The sequence below is a fragment of the Pinus tabuliformis genome, chromosome 7 (genome assembly GCF_031772625.1).
Source record: "Pinus tabuliformis cultivar Carrire ecotype Pingquan chromosome 7, CPIR1, whole genome shotgun sequence".
Lineage (NCBI taxonomy): Eukaryota > Viridiplantae > Streptophyta > Pinopsida > Pinales > Pinaceae > Pinus > Pinus tabuliformis.
In genome coordinates, this window is record NC_142293.1 from 1,232,828,460 (window position 1) to 1,232,848,525 (window position 20,066).

General features: G+C 41.0%; 1 protein-coding gene across 1 annotated transcript; it reads right to left on the reverse strand.

Annotated features, from left to right (window-relative positions):
* Positions 1–16,883: 16,883 nt before the first annotated feature.
* Positions 16,884–17,258, reverse strand: LOC149251835 (uncharacterized). Its single transcript, XM_089454003.1, has one exon. It carries the CDS (start codon positions 17,256–17,258, stop codon positions 16,884–16,886), a length of 375 nt encoding a protein of 124 aa, XP_089310129.1.
* Between the last annotated feature and the right edge of the window lie 2,808 nt (positions 17,259–20,066).

Here is a 20,066-nt window from a genome sequence, read left to right on the forward strand (position 1 = left end):
TCATGATAAAGCATTTCACCCGACATCAAAAGATTAACGACCTCATGCTTTAGGGGGCAACTGTTATAGACATTTTTGGGCACTGCAACCCCAAGCATAAATGTCCATAAACCAAGGGCTCCTAAGTCCCTAAAGGTGTTGTTCCAACCCCTAGAAGAACAAGTTCAATTGATTACAGCATCTCCCAGAAGTTATCCATGAAAAACTACTTAGAATTGGTCAAAACTGGACCATTTCACCTGCTCCATAAGCAAAGTGCGTTGCATCCCACCTAAATACACATAGTAGGTGCGTTGCATTTCAAAAAGCCCTTCTATGGGGTGCGATGGGCGAGAAGGGACAAATGGGAGGGTCAATCCGCAAGGTGGAGAAGCATGGAATCTTCCAGAAACTTCTCCTGTGACACTTGCCTCTCTGAATTCGACCAGGGATGAGTAAGAGATCATCAATCTCTAAGTGGAATCAAGAACTATCAGAGGGAAGACACTAATCAAATCTCAAGCTGACTCACCTCCCTTGCAGACATCTATATATGGATCCTTCATCCCAGAGATCCAAAGGCTGGAATTTTGCATCTTGTAAGGAAGTGTTGTTGGTTTCTTGAGACAACATCATAGAGTTGGGTGATCTAAGCTTTTCATGAGGTGAAGAAGGGCTTACTTGCTGAGAGGATGATGCTGGGTCGGAACAATTGGTTGTAATTCTCTTGGCTCTTTCTTGATTATCAATAAAGCTATTCAAGTTTTCCTCCATACACTTGTGTGATTGATGTTTTATGCAATTGTGTGGTTAATATACATCTGATCCTATATTGCTTATGATAATAGATCTATGTTCTTGTATAGTGTTCTGCTGCTTTGATTCTACAGGTACTCTGTGAAGTTGGGTACGAAAGCAAGTAGCAAAGGACTATCAGAAGAGAGAGGAATCGAGCAAGGAACCAAGCACAAGACAGAGGTTGGTCTCCTTTATTCTTCTCTCATCTATCTTTCATAAAGGAAAACGAAAGTAGTTTTAGTTTGTTTGTTTCTAAGGTAGCTACCAACCTTAGTGAGATTAGTAGTTTTGCATAGAGACTATTCCCGGTAACAGAGGGGTGTTGCTAACTGGGAGATTCCCTTCATGAACTTCATGTAATAAGTGCAGATTCCCACGAATCCCCTCATCCATGTCACATTTCGAGGCTATGGCTGATCCCAGATAGCTCAAATGTTCTTCTCATCGACTCTCACACTGTCCACCCCAATGATATGCCCTAGATAGAGCATCTCAGTCAACCCAAACTCGCACTTGGACAATTTAGCATAAAACTATTGCTCCTCCAGAATTCACAACACTCTCTCATTGTGCTGCAAGTGCTCCTCCTAGGTCCGGCTATAGATTAGCATGTCATCAAAGAACACTAGCATGAACTTCATCAACTACCCATGAAATATGTGTTTCATGCATGACTGGAAGGATATTGGTGCATTGGTCAGCCCAAAGGGCATAACCAAGAACTTGAAGTGCTCATAATGGCATTGGAAGATTGTCTTTGGGTCATCCTCGTCCCTCACTTGGATTTGATGGTACCCTGATCACAAATAAATCTTTGAAAATAACTTAGCCCCCCTCAACTCATCCATCAACTCATCTATACATGGGATGGGGTAGTGGTTCTTCAGTGCCTTTTTGTTGAGGGCCCGGTAATCTATGCACATGCACAAGGACCCATCCTTTTTCTTCAGCAGGACAACCAATGAAGCAAAAGGGTTGGAACTAGGCCTAATGTGACCAAGTGCAACAACTCATAGATAACCCTCTCTATCTCATCCTGATATGTCGTAGGATGTTGGTAAGGTGTGGTGATCACAGCTTGTACTCCCGGGTCCATCTCAATAGTATGCTAAAAACCCCGATCAGGTGGTTGAACCTATGGTATGTCTCAAAACACTACTGGGTAGCTATCCAAAATGGCCTGTATCTCCGGATGTGGTGGCTTGGGCTTGCCCCCAGCCTCTGAGATCCTCAACTCCACAACCCACTCAATGTCCCCATGTCTCAAATCAGCCTCCATCATGTGGGCTGAAACAGTCTGTGGTGGGTATGAGTGCATTCCCTGTAGCAACATTGGCTTGCCATCCGGCCCTACAAACTCCATCTCCAACTTCCTCCAATCGGTCATGACTCTGCCAAGTGAATAGATCCACTGGACTCCCAACACCATGTTAGTGTCTAATACATCCACCACAAAGAAGTGATATGTCATGGATTAGTTCCCCATTTTGCACTGCATGGTCCTTTCCCCATGTACAAGAACTGAGAATCCCTCAAACTCCTCAGTTGTGATACCCCTCCTCTGAACCAACTAGGAATCAATGAAATTGTGGGTAGCCCCACTGTCCACCAAAAAATATATACGCTTCCCTTTAACGACTCTGATCCTCATGGTCAAAAAATTGGGTACCCCGTGCAGTGATGCAAGGACCCCTCCGAAAGGTGCAAAGGAAATTCCCCCTGTTGGTGGTGGTGGTCCTCCCTCTTGAGGTGTCACGCTATCATCTCCACCCATCTGAAAATATGTCTCATCCTCTGCATTGTTGTCAGAGAAGACCTCAATATAATGGGCCTTTCCGGCTACACATCTGTGGCTTGGAGACCACAGCTTCTGAAAAATGAAACACAGTTTCCTCCTCTGGAGTTCTCTCCTAGTCTCCTCATCCATCTGTCCATGCCCTTGATTTTCCCTCAGTGACGGAGCCCTATTGTCTCTTCCCCTCTGCTGGAAACCCTATCTAGGGGGTAGTGGTGCTCGAGCCATAGGTAGGGCATCTTGTAGGTCTCGGGTTGTCTCTATTGCTTCTTGTAAAGTAGTGGGCCCATTGGACCTCAATAACCCTCGTAATGGCTCTGCTAGCCCCTCTACAAACACGTAGATCCTCCTAGTCTCTAACAAATCCGGCACCATCACAGACAACCTCAGAGAATCTGAAATATATGCCTCAACACTCTCGATCTGCTTGAGCCTTGTCAGCTCCCCAAAGTACTCCTCAAGATCTTTCCTCTCAAACTACTCCAACACCCTCCTGGTGGAATTATCATAAGCAGTCACTCTTACATGTCCCAACATGGTCAACCCATGGAACCACCGGTCATGAGCTTCCCCTTCTAAATGCAATGTGGAAATCTTGATCACCCTCCCTCTTTCATATGATTTAGCTGGAAACAGACATCCAAATTTTTGACCCAGACTTTGGCTAAGCTCTTGGAAGATCCATCGAAATTTGGGAGAAATAGCCTCCCCATAATGGGCTGCAAGTCTGTCCCCTACATGTATCCTCCTCCGCTCTTTCCCTTGGGAATATTGCTGCCCTTCAACTGGTATAAATCCTTGAAAGTGATGACCTTCCCAAAATCAGGTCCATAGGATTGATACTCCAAGAAATAGTCCCCATAAGTCACATCCTCTTGATTTGGTTGCCCACCATCTCTAGATGTTAGGAATGTGGGAATGGTAGACCTGGGCGGGGTGTTTGGAATAAGGGGCATGTTGGGATTAAGGGATGTGTGGTGCTGCAAAGTGCCAGATCCTTCCCCCAATTGGAAATCCCCTTGGACTCCCTTACCTTTGTTGTCGTTGCTATTCCTCTTGCCCATTTCTTCAATTTTCTTGGACAATTCCAAAAATTCCTTTAACAAAAGATGAGCAAACTCATTTTCCTCACTCCTTTTGTCTCCCTCATTGTCCCCCATGTTTGTTTCTACAACCTCTAGTTTAGTTGTCATAGGATCAGGGGTAATATGAAACTACCTTTCTCTGCTCTATACCTTTCCCTTCAGTATGCCACATTTTTCCTATCCTCCAGTGTCATAAACTGCACTACTCCCATAGGTTGTGCCATGTCTATGAGCTCTAATACCACTGTAATATTCCTAGGGAAAATTTATAATAAATATGCAAAAAAAACATAGACAAAAGCCATAAAATAGTAAGCACACACTTAGCCCAAGAAACTACACCAAAAACTACGTTGCTGAGCCATTTTATTGATAAATAAAGGGTGTACAATATGGTGCTGGAAGGAATGCACCTAGGCTTGCTCAAGGCAAGCTAGCAAAGACCCAAGTGATAGGTAAGTCACCCCTCTCCAATCTGTTGATGCGCTGAAGATGCCCACAAATATGTTGTTGGCTGAATAAAATTGTTGTTAGAGCCCTCTCCGATGCTGAGAATATTTTGGAAATTAATCCCAGCTTCTCCACCAAATACACATATTAACCCACAAAGGATTTGGCCAATGGATGACCTTGGAAATTCAACCCTATTTTCCCTCAATTGTTCAATTGTTGGGCGATTTGACCCACCTATAAATCATACTACAAATGGCCTCCAAAATAGCTGCAATCCTCACCAAAATACTTCCCCAGCCTTCTCCCCAAGTTTTAGCCTCAACTACACCTCACTCCTCAACCTCTCGGAGTGCCTCCACCATGAACTAGGCAATCCCTGCATTGTTACAGCTGAACATCTCACTGAAATTGGACTCCCTGCTATTGGTACAAACTAATAAGGGTAGAAATCCCTCCCTGGGCTGGCACTCGAAGTCCACCAAAGCAAGGGTTGAGGTCCCCACTCAAAGACATTGGTGTGCTAAACAACAATTGTATACTTGGCTTCAGCTCAAGCGTGCTATTGTCAAAAGATAGTTTTGGAAATGATGAAATGAATGAGGAACTGAGTGTATCTTCCTCTTTTTGTCAAGGAGCCTCCAAAATTCCCATGTGGGCCCAACTCGAATTCCCCACACCAAATTCGCTCCAATGAGAGTGTATTCCTCATGTGGGTCATAATTCCCATGAGGTGGCCTCCACACTCCACTAAGGTCGCAATAATTCCTCCAACTCTAATGTTTGGGTGTGCTCTAAACCAAAAATTCATGTGTGGGACCTCTAAACCCACATTTCCTAAGTGCAATCGTGCATTATAGCAAAAATGATTAAAATTGATATTTCACTTAGTAAAATGCTAAGTGGGAATGTTACAATCATGCATGTGCACCCGTGTTAACTCCAAAGAATCCTCCCATTCTGTCAAGAATCTCTTCACATGTGGACTCCTAAAAAATCCTCTCGATAACACGGTGTGTCTAGCAACTGGCATTTGTCCATTAACCAACTCAAATGGACTATACCTGGTTATAGAACTCTTCTGCAAGTTGTAGCTAAACTGAGCCACATCCAAGAGTTCAGGCCAATTTTTCTAATCAACCCTCACATAATGTCTCAAGTAGTCCTCCAACAATGCGTTGATCCATTCAGTTTGCCCATCTTTTTGCAGGTGGTAACTCAAACTCTATAGCAACTCTATCCTGACCAACTTGAACAAAGTGGTCCAAAATCTGCCTGTGAAAGGTTGTTGGGTCCCTATAATACTAGTAATTACCCCATTACTATTGTAGTTATACCCCTTATTTATATTGTTGTGCCCCTATTACCCCCATATTGTTATTTCTGTGCCCCATAGAATCCCTCTATTGTTATTTTTGTGGCTTTATATTATTATTGTTAGGTCGGCTAGATTATATTGTGACTCCTTAGACTCCTATATATAGAAAGGAGGTTTTGTCATTTGTATCATCCAAGAATTGTTCATTTATGTAATGTAAAGGAGGTTGCCCCCTCGAAGAGGCTGAATTCTAAGGCGTTGATCTCTCTTTTCTATCTTCTCTTGAGCTGGTTCCATAACAAAGGTACTTCCCAATACTTCACAATATTCTTGAATAATAACTAAACGGTCTTCTCAGCCCCACATGGTATCTTCATCGGAATGAAGATGACATTATTGGAAAAATGATCTACAACAACCATAATCTCGTTATACCCCTACATCTATGGTAACTGAGTGATGAATACCATCGAAACACTCATACAAGGTTTCTTTCGAATCGGTAAAGGCTACAACAATACCCCCTTTCTCTGGTTATCTGATTTGTCCTGTTAACAAATGATGCATGTATGCACATACTCCTCCACATCTTCCATCATCTTCTCCCAAAAGTATCCCCTCTCCAATAATGCCAAAGAACGACGTTGCACTAGGTGGCCAGCCCATGGAGAATCGTGACACTCCTTCAAGAGGTGCCTTCTAAGTCCACATGACTTTATAATGTAGAGTCGTCTCCCACAGAATAAGAGTTTATCTCATAGCAAAATCTTCCTAGTCTTCCCCTCCTTCAATTGCTTCATAATTCTCTTTGCCTGAATATTTGTCTCCACACAAGCACTTAGTCTACTCTACATCTCATCGGTCCTATGAACTCAACTCCTACTTCATTCAATATGATCCTCTCCTTCCTCAATTGCAGGTAATTGTCTCTTCCTACTGAGGGCATTTGCAACTGCATTGAGTCTACTTGACCTGTACTCAATAGTCATGTCGAACTCTACCAAGAAGTCCGGACTTTGAGCTTGCTTCATTAACAACTTCAGTTGGGATGCAAAATAACTTGCTGCAATGTTGTCTGTCTTGAAAACGAAAGGCTTCGCAACCAATTAATGGCTCCATACCTATAAAAAATGGTTGATCGCGATCATCTGCTTCTCATTAACTGGATATTGTCACTCTCTATCCTGCAACTTCTGACTTCCATATGCCACTAGATGCCCATCGTGCTTGAGTACTCCTCCAATCGCAAAATCAGAAGCATCCGTGTGCAACTCAAATGGTTTCTCAAAGTTAAGTAGCTTCAGTATTGGTGTTGTAACCATCCTTCTCTTCAAATCCTCAAATGTTGTTTGGTTGTAACACCCTCCTCTCACATCTACCCAAGTAATCGACCAACCAAGGTAAACATGTGATGAGAAGTTACTATTATATGATTCAACTCCCTATGTGTCAATTAAGGAAGTGGAATCGATGGAAACCCACAACACAAACCTTCTATACTTGCTACAGGACTCCCATAAGCCTTCCTATTCATCCCCATGACCAGTCCCTGGGTCCCACTAAGTTTTAGACCATTAAAACCCTAGAAGATCCCTTGATATGGACAAGGGTGCATTCAGGAGGCTCCAGACGCTCGCACAGCAAGGCATGGGTGTATCTGGGGACTTTTCTCCTTTGACATGCGCTCGCGACTCCGATATTTATGCCACTTTTCAAGCCCATAATCCATGTCACTACCCAGAAACCCCTATAGCTTTCAGAATCCATAATTTACATGAAAACAAGACTTGCAAGCCAAAAAATGGCTCCAGGACTAGGCCTGACCATCCTCAATCGGGACTAATATTCTGTCAAACACTTGGCATTAATGCAATCTACAGAAAATGAATTCAAGATAGGGTATAAATGAATGATAACTCATATGAAACTTAACAACAAGGGTCACCACCCTCTTCCCTTAACTGTTTTGACATCAATTAGATCTTGCATCCATTATCCTTTTAGTTACAAGTAAATACATGAAATAACCATGACTATAACAAGTCACATAACCATGCTTATGACCAACATTAAACCATGTAAATAAAAATTAGTTAACAACTATTAAGGCCACATAATAACAAGTACAAAAGCAAGAGAACTTAGCTTTTATTGAACATAGGCAAGCGCCGACTAGGTTTGGGACTTCCACATACCACCTAACCATAGACACGACTGAACCAAATATTTCTTTCAGCTGGTCACCCCATTCCATATTCCAAGCATGAATGTGGGATCTTATGGATAAACCAATCCAAAAACAACCAAGGGAATCTAGAGTTTAAACCACCTTCACCCTCACCAAACCGTGATCTCACTAAAACCAGCACCAAGATCACAAAATCAAACCTAGCCTGGAATGCCTCTGGAGTCCATCACTATCCTTGAGGAATTTTCCATCTCCTTGTCTCTCATGCTTTACTGTAATCCACACCGGATCACCAGGCCCTAAATCGATACACCACCCTCAGGCATTACCGTGTATCCCGCCAAAATTGGTCAAGGGACTCCTACGTGTTTGGGAATTATCCTGAGACCACCTATGCCTCGGATTTTGGAGCCATCTGACAATTCCATAGCTCAAAAACGAGAAACAATCCTATCACACCATGGCTATATGAAAAAAGGCAAGGCAAGGCTAAAAACCATTGTCATAACCCTACAAAACCATGCCACCAACAACAAGAGAACCATATATCAACATGAAAATCCATGCATGTCAAAACCAGCTAGGAAATCACACATGAAATATGTTACATGCAAGTATTCCTGGTGAAGCTCATTGATCCTACTCTTCCTTTCTTTCTCTTTCATTTCCTTTCCTTTCCGTGTCCTTCCTTTGCTTTCTTTTCTCTTCCTTTCTCCAAAGCTAGAATGCTCCAAGAAAACTCTAAGTGTCCAAGAGAGTGAGAGAGAGAGAATAATGAGAAAGCCCCAAAAATAAAGTGACCAAAAGCCATGAACTGATCCTCAAAAGCCTTTTTATTAATGAGGCCTCTATTTTCTTCATTTTCCATTATTTTCCTTCATTTTCCTCCTCGCATGCAACTTGTGACCTTTCACCTTTCTTTTCTCTTATTTTCCTTTATTTTCATAAATAAATGTGCCAAAATACATTTTTACCTTTTTAATGCCTTTGAAAATTTCCCTTAGCCATAAGCAAATCCAGTGATGCCCACTAGGATATCTTTACCCAACATTCATCTTGGTATAAGTGTCCCTTAATCGTGGTCTTATTTTTCCTTTATTAACTTTTATTACATGAAATTTTAACCAAGGGTTGTTACAAAACCCTTCCCCTTGGGGAACATCGTCCTTGGTGTTAAACCACACCAAGACCTCAGCAAAACCATTGAAAAGCAAACATACTGCCCATGGAGCTTTATAACTTAGCTCGTTGCAGTATTTACAATGAATGACCTGCTCAAAAGAAAAACATCATGACAACATGACAAGATAACAACCATACCTCTTATTGGAGCTTTATAACTTAACTCATGGCAGTATTTACATCCATATACATATGTACATATACCAAAACATCAGCAAAACGCATGCCAAACATATACCAAACATCATACCAAAATTGCTTTGCCTCTACCAACAAACAAAGAAGGATACATGGCCCACATCTGATGCTCCATCTCCCATGTAGCTTCTTCGGGCGCAAAGTGCTTCTACTGCACTTTAACTTGCTCTATGGCTCTATTCTTGAGCATGAGTTGATTCTGCTGCAATATGCACTGAGGCTCCAGCTAGAATTCTCCTTCTTGTTCCACCTGCAATATAGACCAATCAATAACATGATCAACATCCTTTATATACCTTTTTAGAAGTGAAACATGGAAAATATCATGGACTTTCACAATTGGAGGCAGTGCAAGTCGATAGAACACTAGTCCAATTCTCTCAAGGATCTCAAAAGGCTAGCAATACCGTCGTTCCAACTTGGCACATGATCCAATCCTCAAAGAGCTCTTCTTGGGCTTGATGCACAAATGCACATGCTCCCCAACCTGAAACTCCTTGAATTCTCTGTGTTGGTCTGCATAACTCTTCTATCTATCTCATGTTTCCTTTAGATTATTCTTTATAACGTGCATTTCTTGTTCCATGTTTGCCAACCTATCCAGTCCAATAAGTACCATGTTCACTGGATCACTCTAGTTGATGGGAGTATTGTAAATCCACCCATACAATGCCTCAAAAAGACTCATCCTCAATGACTCCTGATAACCATTGTTGTATGCAAACTCAACCAATGGAATATACTCCTCCCATCTTCGTTGGTGGTGCATCACATACATCCTCATCACATCCTTTAAGATCCTATTGACCCTCTCTGTCTGTCCATCTGTCTACGAACAATAGGTTGTACTGAAGGCCACCTTTGTACCCAAAATTGCAAATAGCTCCTTCCAAAACTTGGAGGTGAACTTTGAATCCCTGTCCGACACAATCTTATTCGGAACACCATGTAATATCATGATCTCCCTGATGAAAACCTATGCCACCTCACTAGCTAAATATGTAGTCTTCACTGGAATGAAGTGAGCTACCTTGCTCAACCTATCGACCATGACCATAATAGAATCATGATGTCTCACTGTCCTCAGAAGACTTGTAATTAAATCCATGGAAATGACCTCCCATTTCCATTCTGGAATCAGAATAAGTTGTAGTAGACCACCTAGATGCTTACATTCTGTCTTTACCTGCTGACAATCGAAACATCTAGCCATGAAATCTGCCACTTCCTTCTTCAGATTCGGCCAATAGTAGAACTTCTTCACCGCCCTCAACATCTTTTGATATCTTGGGTGACCTAAGTATGGCTTGACATGATACTCCATCAAAATAAGATTCTTGAGTTCACTGCAATTCGACACATAGATCATGTCCTTGAAGCTCACCAAACCATCTACCGTTAGATTATACCTATACCTATACCTGTACCTATACATGTACCTATACTCTGTTGTAACCTGTGCATAATCTCCATATACCTGTTATCCCATTGTCTTGCCTGCAAGATCCTATCCTGTAAATCTGTCCCATAAGAGCTTGTGGTTGTTCTATGATTCACCTTTACCTTCCTGCTAAAAGCATATGAAACCTGGTTCTCCTTTCCCTTAATGTATTTGATCTCAAAGTCAAACTCAATGAGGGTAGCCAACCATTTAGCTTGCTTGGCATTTAGATCAGGTTGGTCAAACAAGTGTCTCAACCCACTATGATCACTCATCAATACAAATCTCCTGCCAAGAATATAATGCCTCCACATCTTCAAGGCATGAATAATCGCTGCCAACTCAAGAGCACGAGTCACATAGTTCTTCTCATGCTCATTCAACTTCCTAGATTCATAGCACACCACCTGTCCCTCATGCATAAGGACCCCACCAAGTCCTCTTTTACATGCATCTGTACACACTACAAACTCTTTATCTGGATCTGCAATCTTAAGGACTAAAGCATTGGTCAACAATTGCTTTAGCTGCTAAAAAATAGTTGCACATTCTTCTATCCATTTGAACTTCTTACCTTTCCTATGCAAGGATGTCATAGATTATGCAATGCATGAGAAGTTCTCGATGAACCTATTGTAGTAGCCTTCCAATCCCATTAATGATCTCACCTCATCCACATTCTTAGGAGCTTCCCATTCCATGATGGCCCTTATATTTTTTGGATCTACAACTATACCTTCCTTGGAAACAACATGTCCCAAGTAATGCACCTCTATCTGAAATAAGCTGCACTTGCTAAGCTTGGCATACAACTGATGATCTCTTAGCAATCTCAACATTGTTGCTAAATGCTCAGCATGCTCTTCTTCACTCTTGGAGTATATCAAGATGTCATCAATGAATACAATAAAAAACTTGTCCAGATAAGGATGCAATACACTATTCATAAAACACATAAATGCAGTTGGGGCATTAGTCAAACCAAATGGAACTACAACAAACTCATAATTCCCATACTTGGTCCTGAAGGCAGTCTTATAGATATCCTCTTCCTTGATCTGTACTTGATGGTATCCTGAGCTCAAGTCAATCTTAGAGAACACTGCTTCTCCCTTCAACTGATCAAACAAATCATCAATCCTCGGCAATGGGTACTTGTTCTCGTTCGTCACCTTGTTCAGTTGCCTGTAATTAGTGAAAAATCTAAGAGTACCATCTTTCTTCTTTACGAACAACACTAGGGCACCCCAAGGTGATACACTTGGCCTAATGTATCCCTTGTCAAGCATCTCCTTTAACTACAATTTCAACTCTACTAGCTTTGGGGTACTCATCCTATAAGGTGCCTTCGATGTTGGTGTTGCCCCTGGCACCAACTCAATAGAGAAATATACTTCCCTATGAGGAGGTAACTATGGAATCTCTGCTTGAAACACATCCTGATACTACTACAATATAGGGTACATCTTGAATATTTGTGCATCCTCAACATATTTACCCTTGTCACTAGATATATGCAATGCAAACATCACACAACCTTTTATGGAACTACGCTTAGCCTACATAGCGGTAACCATCCTAACTAATGTAGGCTTCTTCTTTCCCTGCAAAATTATCTTTTCCCCATTATCATCCAGGCACTCAATGGCCTTGTCGAAGAAATCCACTTTGATCCTATGAAGGTACAACCAATCCATACCCAAAATCATGCTATACTATCCCAATGGTAGTACATTCAAATGTGTTGCTGTAGGCATACCATTTAAATCAAATGCACGAGTTATTACCCAATGGATAACTCTCTTCTTTGTACCTGTAGCAAACTGTACCACCCGAGATTCTGCATGCACTTCTTTTCTCAAACCACACTTATCCATAAGGTCAGGATTAATATAACTATAATTAGATCCAAGATCAATCAAAATAGAAACAACTTGATCATAAAGCTTACCGTCTATCTCAATGATAGATTCCTGATGATCCACCTACCTACTGTCCATAGCTACATACATCTGAGGAATTCTATGACCAACATCCCCAACTGTATGCGCCTCCTGGGCACTATAGATTTGGGGTCTACCACCCTGATACTGTGGACAATCCCTCTTACGATGATCCTTGCCACATATCCAACACTACAACGGTGCTCTACCATCGCCTCTAGTATACTACTCTCCATGTTCCTTCTCAACTATATTGATCTTCTTGTAAGGGACCACATTTTCCTTCTCATCTGCATCTTGAGGTCTTCCCTAATTTGGTGGAAATTTTCCTTTAACTTTCTCATTTCCTTTCAAGTCACAGTTCGGCTCAACTTTGCATTTCGAATGCTCATAACAATGTTTAAGCTTTCAGATGGCCTCCTCCAACGATCTAGGCTCATCGAACTCAATTTGGTCTTTGTATGCTACTGGTAGTCCATTGATGAATCTATGAACCTTGGCCTTCTCCTCCTTGAGGTAAGGCACATATCTCAACAAATCCAAGAACCTGCTAGTATACTCATCATCTGTCATGGAACCCATCTGCAACTCATAAAACTCCTTAGCTCTGTCATCATAGTACCTTTCTGACAAATACTTCTTCTTGAAGAACCTCTCAAACTCATTCCAAGTCAAGTCATCCTCCCAAATACCTTTAACATTCTTCACATCCTCCCACCATATATCTTCTTTCCCTTTAAGACTGAAAGTGGCTATCTTTTCTTTCATGTTCTCTATATAGCTATGCAATTAGAAGAATTTATTCAACCCAAGAAACCATACATCAACATCTTCTAACTTCTTTATCTCTCCATCGAATGTAGGTGGATTTTCTTTCTTAAACTCATCTGACAAATATTTGTTGTCACTCCTCTTGTAAAGATGATAACGATGATGATCATAATGCCTGTCAGAACCAAAACTAGAATAGTACCTATGTCTATCACCCCTCCTATCTAGAGTGTCCAAGAACCTACCATCTTTGATCGTGTCCTCTCTATCTAACCTATACCTACTAGGATACCTATTGCCATATGCCCCATTATTTTTGTCCTCCTGCTCATGGTTGATCCCAAGTGGTCCTTATCGTTGCAATTCTGACAAACTCTGAAGTATCACTGCATTTACCTCTGCTTGTTTATCCTATGCCTGTATGATTATGTCATTGTCTACCTTACAACTCCTTATGCCTTCAAGCTTCTTAATGTGTATGCTAAGTCAGAAAGGTTCCCAATGCCACACTACTCATCTGATTGATAGGGAGAGTCTCGGGAATTGTAGTCTACCATCTTGCTAGTCATTTTTGATATTCTTCTAGCAAGGTATATCATGTTAGCTAAACCAAATCATAATACATGTATAGCATAATTCAGAGAGGATACCCTGTTTGTAAGATCAACAAATAAACATAATACATGTATAACATAATCATGACAACATATAGAAATATAACACATAAACATCTAAGTATATAACCATCATTCTAGCTAGAGTCCAGTCATCAATGCATTACTATATCAACTACACATATCATGGCCTCATGTATGACAACAACCACCACATCACTGTACATTTATCCACATGTGAATACTAACGTGCATGAAAAATGCATAATCAACCATACACTCATGATGACACACTCCACAACAACATCATAAACTTCCCATGGTGACCTCACTACAACCATAACCTATATCATACAAATACAAAAATCATATGCTCTTACAACACAAGAAACACATATGCAACCGACATGAATGCATGACCAACACACAACCCATCCAATCCAAGGGGTGAACCATTCTCTAATACCACTTTGTGGTATTAGATATGACCCAAAGAGAACGAAACCCACTTTGATACCACTATGTAATACCCTCCTCCCAAATCTACCCAAGTAACTGGCCAACCAGGGTAAACATGTGAGGAGAAGTTACTATGATATGATTCAACTCCCTATGTGTCAGTGAAGGAAGTTGAATCGACAAAAACCCACAACACGAACCTTCTATATCTGCTACAAGACTCCCAGAAGCCTTCCTAGTCATCCCCATGACCAGTCCCTGTGTACCACTGAGTTTTAGACCATTAAACCCCTAGACGCTCCCTTGATATGGACAAGGGTGCATCTGGAGGCTCCAAATGCTCACACAACAAGGCATGGGTGTGTTTGGGGACTTTTCTCCTCAGACCTATGCTTGCGACTCCAAGATTTGTGCCACTTTTCAAGCCCAGAATCCAGGTCACTGCCCAGAAATCCCTGTATCTTTCAGAATCCATAATTTACATGACAAAAAGACTTGCAAGCCAAAAACTGGCTCCAGGAATAGGCCTGACCATCCCCAACCGAGATTGAAATTCTGTCAAACACTTGGCATCAATGCAATCTACAGGAAATGAATACAAGATAGAGCATAAATGACTGATAACTCATATGAGACTTGACAAGAAGGATCACCACCCTCTTCCCTTAATTGTTTTGACATCAATTAGGTCTTGCATCCATTATCCTTTCAATTACAAGTAAATACATGAAATAACCATGACTATAACTAGTCACATAACCATGCTTATAACCAGCATTAAACCATGTAAATAACAATGAGATAACAACTATTAAGGCCACATAATAACAAGTACAAAAGAAAGAGAATTTAGATTTTATTAAACATAGGCAAGAGCCGACCAAGTTCGGGACTTCCACGTACCACCCGACCATAGACATGGCTGAACCAAATCTTTCTTTCAACCAGTCACCCTTGTGCCATATTCCAAACATGAATGTGGGATCTCATGGATAAACCAATCCAAAAACAACCAAGGGAATCTAGAGGTTAAACCACTTCCACCCTCACCAAACCATGATCTCACCAAAACCGACACTGAGATCATAAAACCAAACCGAGCTTGGAATGCATCTAGACTCCATCACTATCCTTGAGGAATTGTCTGTCTCCTTGTCTCTCAATCTTTACCACAATCCACATCGGATCACTAGGTCGAAAACCGAGACACCACCCTCATGCTTTACCATGTATCTTGCCAAAACTGGTCAAGAGATTCCTAGGTCTTTGGGAATTTTCCTAAGACAACCACTGCTTCAGATTTTGAAATCATCTGGCAATTCCAAAGCTCAAAACTGAGAAATAATCCCATCACACCATGGTTATCTAGAGAAAGGCAAGGCAAGGCTGAAAACCACTGTCATAACTTGGCAAAACCATGCCACCGACAAGAATAGAACCATATACCAACATGCAATGCCATGCATGTCAAAACCAGCCAGGAAATCACATATGCAATTGTTACCTGCAAGTATGCCTATTGAAGCTACTTGATCCTGCTCTTCCTTGCTTACTTTCCTTTCCTTTCCTTGTCCTTCCTTTACTTGTTTTTCCCTTCCTTTCTCCAAAGCTAGAATGCTCTAAGAAAACTCTAAGTGTCCAAGAGTGATAGAGAGAGAATAATGAGAGAGCTCCAAAACCGAACTAACCAAAAGTCATGAACTGATCCTCATAAGACTTTTTATTAATGGAGCCTTTTTTTTCTTCATTTTCCATTATTTTCCTTCAATTTCCTCCTCACATGGAACTTGTGACCTTTCACCTTCATTTTCTCCTATTTTCCTTTATTTTCATAAATAAATGTGCCAAAATACCTTTTTTCTTTTTTAATGCCTTAGCCATTGCCTTTGCCAATTTCCCTTAGCCATAAACACATCCAATGATGCCCACTAGGATATCTTTCCCAACATTCAACTTGGAATAAGTGTCCCTTAACCGTGGTCTTATTTTTCCTTTATTAACTTTTATTACATGAACTTTTAACTAGGGGTTGTTACGTCAACACTTCTTCGTCCAATTCCATCACTTGTCCTTGTTCAAAAGGTTTGCCAGTGGTGCAGTCACCTTGGAATACCCCTCTACAAACTTCCGTTGGTATTTGTTCATCCCCAAGAAGACTCTCATATCATGGACATTCTTTGGCTCGACCCAATTCTCAACCGCCTACACCCTGCTTGGCTCCATTTGTATGTGACCTTGACCCACTATGTGTCCAAGGAACAAAATCTCAGTCTGGGCGAACATACACTTCGACTTATTCAATAAAAATTGATTCTTCTTCAATGCCTCAAATACCAAATCCAAGTGCTTCTTATGATCCTTCGTTATCACTGAACACAGTGATGTCGTCCAAGTATACAACTATGAACAAATACAAATATGGACGCAAAACATTGTTCATCAATGTGCAAAACGTAGCAAGAGCATTGCACAACCTCAATGGCATGACAAGGAACTCAAAACTCCCATATCTTGTTGCAATCGTGGTCTTCTTCTCATCACCCTATGATATCTGCACCTGATAATACCCATGCCTCAAATCAAGCTTCGAAAACACTCAGGATTTTTCAAGCTTATCAAAGCAATTCACAGCAAGTGGCAAAGGATATATGTTCTTTATTGCCTACTTATTCAGTGCACGATAATCATAGCACATCTGTAACTCATTTGTATCCTTCCTTATTTGAAATAGTACTGGAGCACCATATGGGGACCTTGGAGGTCGTATGAAGCCTGCATCAGCCAAGTCCTTCAATTGCCGCTTCAACTCCTCCAATTCTGACCCTAAAAAACAATAATGAGATTTTGCTAGTGGTTGTTTTTCTGACTCTAGCTCAATGTTACAGTCCACTACACATCTCGATGGTAGTACTTTCAGCAACTCATCAGGCATCATATATGCATATTTGGCCAATACATTAGAAATCTTGGCTGGAATAGGCATCCCCACTCCATCATCATCCTCAGCCTTCCTGGTGACTGTCGCATGTCTCAACATCCAAATCCTACATTTCCCTACATACTTAGTGCAGACACATGTTTCACCTTCACTTCTATTCTCTGTTGGTGAGTAGGCAAAGTCCACGTTTGTGTGTCTCTAATCAACATAATCTCATTGCAAAAAGGGACAAAAATTGTCTTCTTTCCCTTCAGAAAATCCTACCCTAGTATCACGTCAAAGTCGTTCATCTCCATCACTTTGAAGTCCAAACAACCTTGCCAATCTCCAATTTGAATCGGCACATCACTTACCAATCCCGACACTTTAGCCCTTGAGTTCATTGCCTTGACCTCCACATCCTTGGGTGTAATCTGCAGCCCAGCTTGTTGAAATATGGCAACAAGAATATTCTAATTTAATTTGTCCTTCAATTAAATTGTGAATTAAAATCGAATTTAGTCTTAACAACTACTTGGAAATAATTAATTAATTAATTTTAAATTAATTAGTTGGAGAAATTCAAGTTAGAAGTCTTTCTGAAGTCATGCAAGTGTTATCCCTTAAATGAAGGAGATAAGATTGAGTTATCTTTGAGTTGTAATTAGTTAACTCAGTTTATTGAGTTAAGTCCAGTTAAATTAGTTCCAAACTATTTGAGGAACTAATAGTGAGTTAACAGTCAGTTGATGCATTAATGCACTCAACTAGTGCTACTCTAGTTAACTAAAGATTCCCTCATCAGAAACTCATGCATGTATATTCTGAGAAAGACCCAGTTGAGATTAATGTTCAAGGACAATGTACTATCAATTGCATGTGTTTTCCCATGGAGAAAATTCATGCATGCAATCAAGGATTCATCCTTGAGGATTGCGTAGTTTTGAAGCCTTTTATTTCCACTTGGTAATGGGCAAATCATCCACAAGGAACAACGCAAGGAAATAGGAGCTTGGAGGGAAGAGAGGAAGGCTGGAGAGAAGCCAAGATTGCCTGTGAGCATCTGTGAGGATTGTACTGAGAGTTGGCTAACTGTGAGAGCTAAGGCTTTGTATAATTACTATGTATTTCCACCATGTATGATAATATAATAGTGTGGAGTTTTTATCTGAGACTTTCCCCAAATTATTTTCATGTGTATTATGCTATTGATTCTTCTTCTTCTTTTGGTTATATTGTTCAGTTCGATCTTTAAGCTTCCACAAATTGATAGTAGAAGTAGGTTATAGTATTCTGCTTTGATTTATATTGCATTATCAGGTTAACCTATCACAGATTTTCTACATGGTATCAGAGTTGTGAACAGTATACTGAGAAGAGAATTCGAAGTTTGAAGTTCGGGGTTGCAAGTGCAAATTAAATTCATATCATACTTCAAGGTTGGCCAATGGCGTTCTATGGCTTGAGACTCGAGTATGCCTTGGAAGGTAGCTCGAATTACATAGCATGGAAAGATAGAATGGAGGTTGTATTATAAGACAATGGCTTGAAGGAATTTATTGATCAAGAAATCCCAAAGCCAACTTCAACTAATGCACAAGAGTTGGCTAAGTGGAAGAAGTGTGTGGCGAAGGCGAGATAGATCATCTTTGAGGGAGTTCGAGACCATATTGTCTTGAGTCTCCACGGGAAGGATACTCCATTTTCAATGTGGAAGACATTGAAGGACCTCTACCAGAACAACATCGACCAGAGGAAATTGGCGCTCAAGGATAAGCCTTGAAGAATCAAGATGGAGAAGGGTGATACTATTTCCACATATCTGAACAAGATAATCACCTGTAGAGATGAGCTTGGTAGTGTGGGAATAACTACTACCGATGATGATATGGTGAGCCTCGCTCTCCTTGGCCTTCCAAAGAGTTGGAATAGCTACTAGGACTCTGTGAATGGAAGGGATAAACTGTTGGATTGGGAACGACTGTGGTCAGATCTTATGTAGGAGGAGATCAGGAGGAGCACACGAGATGGTTCTTCATCTAAGAATGATGATGAAGAAAATCTGGCCTTAGCAAATAAGGCAAGGAAAGGGAAAGGGAAGGCTTCCCATTTCAAATCGAATTCTTCTCATGGAGGGAAGAAGGGTGACATTTCTAAATTAAGATGCTTTAATTGTCACAAGATGGGACATTATGCGACTAATTGCCCATCGAAGAAGTCCAAGAAGGGATCCTCGGAAGGATTAGAAGGTGAGGCATTAGCCTCTCAGTTCGAAATGGGCTTTAACCTCATTGCATGCATGGTGTCATTGATGATGGGTTGTGTTTGGTATCTTGACAGTGGAGCCTTATTCCACATGATCGGTGATAAAAATTTATTTAGTGCCTTGGAGGAGAAAGACCTCAAGATGCGCATAGAGATGGGTGACGACAGAAGGTATAGTGATTTAGGCGTGGGCACGGTTTCTTTCAAAGGGAGCATGGAGCTCCTCTCACCTTGACAAATGTGATGTATGTGCCTGGGCTGAAGAAGAACTTGGTATCGGTCGCGATGTTGGAGGAAAAAGGCTATGATGTTGTCTTCAGTAAAGGAAAGGCGTTCATAAGACACATAGCCATGGGTCAGATGAGGAGGGTAGGGATTCGGGTGAAGAATCTCTATAAACTAGAGGTAGATTATTGTGCAACATTGAGTACAAAAGCAAAATTGGTGCAAAGCCAAGACATTGGCGAGTTGTGACGCAGGCGGTTGGGCCATTTGCATCATGGGGCTTTGAAGATAATGCAACAGATATATACAAGACTTCCCAAAGGTAAACTTGAGCAAGTTGACACATGCAAAGGTTGTACTTTGGGAAAGTACACCAAGTCTTCCTTTCATGATCAAGACAGTCGAGCAGAGGCTATCTTAGAGCAAGTTCATACTGAT